The sequence below is a fragment of the Babylonia areolata genome, chromosome 3 (genome assembly GCF_041734735.1).
Source record: "Babylonia areolata isolate BAREFJ2019XMU chromosome 3, ASM4173473v1, whole genome shotgun sequence".
In the NCBI taxonomy this organism is placed as follows: Eukaryota; Metazoa; Mollusca; class Gastropoda; order Neogastropoda; family Buccinidae; genus Babylonia; species Babylonia areolata.
This window is the reverse complement of record NC_134878.1, coordinates 16,548,901-16,553,900: the sequence shown is the minus strand read 5'-3', so window position 1 is coordinate 16,553,900 and position 5,000 is coordinate 16,548,901. Positions and strand designations below refer to the sequence as shown.

Below are 5,000 nucleotides of genomic sequence, written 5' to 3'. Positions count from 1 at the left end.
TTGATTTAATTTATGGGTCACATCCTTCATCGTCAGTCGGCTTTGTTTCCTCAAAGGCAGCAAAAAGAAAAACGACTGCATGGAAAGGAGTTGTATGAAGCCTTCGTTTGATGATTACGTTCTACAGTAACGATTCTTAAAACCCCGCTCGCCAGGTTTCTCCCATTGACTTGAGTCAAGGTTGCGTGTCGTGAACTGCTTAAAAAACTCAGTCCTTCCCAGTCTCTTTTAGTGCCATTATGTCTCCATCGTGTTTGATCGTTTGAAGAGCGTGTATCGTTTGTTCCGGATGGCCATTCTAAAACCCGGTCGGCAGGTTTCTCCCGATGACTGTCAATTCCGGTTAGGGTTGCGCGTGGTGAGCTGTTGAAAAACACAGACCTGCCCAGTTAGTCTCCATCATGGCCACAATGTCTCGATCCTTTTCGATTGGAGAGCGTGTGTCATTTGTTCCGCATGGCCCATTATTGATACACAAGATAGTGCTGATGAATTCATCCGTGTCTGGTCTGTGTATATCATTATATGTATATATGTATATGTCTGTCTACCTGTATGTCTGTCTGTCGATCAGTCACGTTGTATTGATTAACTGTGTGGTAGACAGTTCGGTTGTGGGTTTGACAGTCATAGGTTGGTTGATTGGTTACCTTGGTGGATGGCTGAATGATTGATTGGGCGTATGCCGTAAGCTAACGTTTATTGATTGGTTATACTTCCTTTGTTAAAAGACCTTCCAGTTTTTGTTATTAAAAGATCGTGCGACTTCATTACATGGTGTGTGTGTGTGTGTGTGTGTGTGTGTGTGTGTGTGTGTGTGTGTGTGTGTGTGTGTGTGTTTTGCTTTGTATACTCGCGGGACTGGACTTGGGTGTTAGGTTAAGCGTCGTAAAAGTTATTGATTGATTGACTGCAAGTTGAATGTTATTAAATATTTGATTATATAACCGGTTTACAAATTTCACTTATTCAACTTTTGAAAAAAATATTATCATTGTTGTCATTATTTCTTTTCGATGGAGAAGTAGGCAAAATTTCAGATAAACATAAAGTACTGTAGAAGATTGTGTTGTGTTGGATGTTTCTTCGTCAATTTGTTTGTTGAGTGACGAAAATTTGTATTGTATTTTAGATGAAAGACCTTTTATTATCTTTTGATTCATGTATCTATTTCATGTCGCTTTTTGTAGCAGCGAGCGTGTCAACAGTTTCTCATTTAGAGATGATGATAATAAGTATGTATGTATGTATCTTGTTTGGTTGGCAGGAAGAATACCACGCAGCAGCGAATCAGTAAGCAGTGACCTAGGTGGGAAAGGGTCTGTCGTCGCTCCCAGTAAGTGGTGCCGTCCTTTTTTTTTTTTCTTTTTTTCTTTTTTTTCTCTTTTTTTTTTGTCATTCCCATTCTGATGTGCTGTTGTCCCTGTTTCCTCTACCTCCGCTCTCTCTCTCTCTCTCTCTCTCTCTCTCTCTCTCTCTCTCTCTCTCTCTCTCTCTGTCTCTCTGTGTTTCTGTCTCTCTGTGTTTCTGTGTCTGTGTCTCTCTCTCTGTCTGTCTCTCTCTCTTTCTCTTTCTCTCTTGTCTCTCTCTCTCTGTCTCTCTCTGTGTCTGTCTGTCTGTTTCTCTCTGTCTCCCCCTCTCTCTCTCTCTCTCTCTTTGTTTCTCTCTCTGTGTGTCTGTCCCCCCCCCTCTCTCTCTCTCTCTCTCTCTCGCTTGCTCCTTCACTGGATCGTTCACTCATGATTTCGGTGTTAATATTTTTGGCTTTACACAAAAACGGCATTGGAAAAAATAATTTTATATCATGTATTTTTTCATGACAACAGATTTCTCCGTGTGAAATTCGGGTGGGACGCTCTCCCCGGGCACAGTGCAGCCGCGCCTTTTTTTTTTTTTTTTGTTAAATGGCGAAGCAGATTCCATCTCTCCCCTCCTACTCCTGCATGCATGCTACTACTTCTGTCCTGGCCAACCTCATCACCGGTGCCTCCACCCCCACCCCAACCCCCACCCCCTTACCGCCGTCCACCCCTTTTGTTTGTACATCCGATTAACGATAGACTCATCTGTATCAGGGCGTTCGCAGCTTGTGTGGCATGCTGTGTCAGGCTGTCGCCTGTGTTTGTCTCATTGCTTTGCCTGTACCGCAGACCTCGTCGCTTTGTCGTCGGGATGTCTGGGTGCCTACGGCAGTACGGGACTGCAAACGAACGGGGGATTGGGAAAGGACTGCTCATTACCACATTGACATCGCATTGCTTGGTGTCTCTCCTCCTCTGGCACCCCGCCTCTATCTCTCTCCCTCACCCCACCCCACCCCCACTGCCCCACGCCCAACGGCCCTCTTTCTGTGTGTGTGTGTGTGTGTGTTTGTGACATATACACGCACGTGCACATATATATATATATATATATATATATATATATATATATATATATACCGCTTTAAGCTGAACTCGAATCATTAACAGAATCAGCTTTCTGTTTGACTCAAATAATAGCCACCTGAATCGGTTTTCTACTCGGCTCTATTAGTACCACTGGGATCAGCTTTCTGTTTTATTGTTGTTGTTGTTGTTTTTATTTTTAGGAATATATAATTGTTCAGACCAGAAGGGATATGCGTTCACGAAAAATGCATGTGGGGCCGCACTTACGGGAATGCATGCATGTCTGTGTATAATGTGTCAACTACCATTGACCGTCCCCTCCGTCCCTCTCTCTCTCTCTCTCACTGTCTCTCTTATGGGTGCGAGCGCGCGCACGCACACACCTATGCACACAAATACATGTATGTACACACACGTTGACATTTGCATGTACACGCATACCGTAACAGAAGCAGAAAAAGAGACAGTTGTGTACAAACTAACCAAACCCATAGAAAGCTCAAGCCCATGTTTTCCGCTGGGTCGTTTTAATGGACCCTATGTCGCCCACCCACACTGTCTGCCAACGTAGGTGTTGGCGATCGAAGTTTGGATTCAGTCGTGTTATGGAAAGTCGATGTTCTTACCAGAATGACTGGTAATCCAGCTAGCCCAGCCTTTTTCTTTTATTCACGATAGCTGGACTATGTTTCCCAGTATCTTAATTTCAGAAACATGATCCTCTTACGGGAAGGTTGGTGTGTGTGTGTGTGTGTGTGTGTGTGTGTGTGTGTGCGTGCGCGTGTTTGTTTATACCCTGGAATGTAGGGAAATGTGATTTGTAAATGTGCGAAGGATTGTTATTTTCTTTTGGCATGCGCACATTCATGCTCCAAGAAAAGACATGTTTGTGGCTGAGAGATCGGCCAAGGATTAAGATTGTCAGGGGTATTTATTACAGGAGAGGGTGACAAACAAGTAACTTGTGTTAATTCTCGGAACTGTAACCTAGGTGACGGGCTGCTGTGTAAAGTGTACGAACCGCGCGGTTGTTGCTGACATTGCGAAGTATGTTGATTTGGGCACGATTGTGAACGGGTCGGTAGAAAGAAGAATGAAAAGCAGACGCGTTCGAGATGCATATACGCATGATTGGCAGGGTGGTTTTTTTTTTCCATAATCTATAGGTAATATTGCTCACACGGGATGATGCATATGTGTGTCCTTTCTCTTTCTTTCTTTCTTTCTGTTTATTTTTACTATCATTTTCTGTCCCTTTCATTTCTTTGTGTCCTATAGGGAAGCCTCAACTCTTTCAGCATATTTCTTGCACTAATCCACGGCAGGAATGCATGAATGGAGATGTTGAAATCCTCTGTCATTTTCCTTTTGCTTTCGATCTACAGCCCCGTCTCTGTCTCTGTCTCTGTCTCTCTCTGTCTCTCTCTCTCTCTCTCTCTCTCTCTCGCTGTCCCACTCTCTGTCTTTCAGCAGAACACACACACAGGGAAATCCAACACAAGCCTGATTCTCTGCAAACCAGTCCTTGTTTATGTGGCTTGGGTTTTCCCTTGATCCGACACAGAAAGGGAAACAGCGGGCTACTTGTTGTTGGTTGATCTTTTTTTTTTCTTTTTTTTTGGGGGGGGGGGTGGGAGGGGTCTTTTTTCTTATTTATATATATGTATGTGTATATATATATATATATGTGTGTGTGTGTGTGTGTGTGTGTGTGTGTGTGTGTGTGTGTGTGTGTGTGTACCTTTAAAAGAAACTGGGATAGTTAATTCATTTTTTTATGCAGCATGACAGTAAGCAGCGCAATATTCTAAACATTCTGTCTTGTTGGGAATTGACATCGGAAGGAAAGAAAAAGAAGATGAAGAGTTAAGAGAATCAAAATGAATTAATATGATAAATACTTTACATATGTCCAGTAACATGAAAAAATAATCTCTACATCCGTGCAAGACTTTTTTCTTTGTGCTATATTTTTTTCAACAGTAATGTGGAAGATGTTGACTGGACAAATTATAAGCATTAAATTTGGTCTTTTGGAGAATTAGCATTGATTGGAAAAATAGAAGACGAAAAGTTGAATTGAAATTAATTGATATGATAAAAACTGTAAGAATATGATTATTATGTACAATAAAGAGAAGACGTATACTTAACATCAGTACAAGACTTTTTTTCTTCTGTTATGATTTTTCAGAAACGCTATCACAATATGTGAATTTGATATAAAAAAAAAATTACAGCACTTAAAAAAGTATGACAAATGCTTTTTTTTCAGGACATGATTTGTATTTCCCATTCATTTATTGAGTCATAGATGAGTGCTGTGCGAAGTGAAAAACACGCAGCTGGCATTGTGTGACCGCTATCCTTGGTACGACTGCGTTCTCTGTGGTTTTGTAGCTTGTTGTGTTGTGTTGTGTTGTGCTGTGTTGTGTTGTGCGTTAACTTCAGAAGACAGCTGCCAGTGTTTTTCCCTTGCCTAAAAATCACCAGACGGTAGGCTGGCATGTTCTATGTAATAGCTAGTTAGTTCTATTCATCGATTGGACTTGAAAAAGATGAACAATTAAAAAAAATAATTCTAAACATCTCATTTGACAGGCGTAAGTT

The 5,000-nt window shown here is 41.7% G+C and overlaps 1 protein-coding gene across 3 annotated transcripts in view; it reads left to right on the top strand.

Annotated features, from left to right (window-relative positions):
* LOC143279775 (uncharacterized) overlaps positions 1-5,000 on the top strand; it is a 107,138-nt gene that overhangs the window by 76,710 nt on the left and 25,428 nt on the right. For all 3 annotated transcript variants that reach the window (XM_076583921.1, XM_076583919.1, XM_076583920.1), the window contains exon 6: positions 1,268-1,336. In XM_076583921.1, coding sequence (XP_076440036.1) covers positions 1,268-1,336 — 69 coding nt within the window. The remainder of the gene's footprint in view (positions 1-1,267; positions 1,337-5,000) is intronic.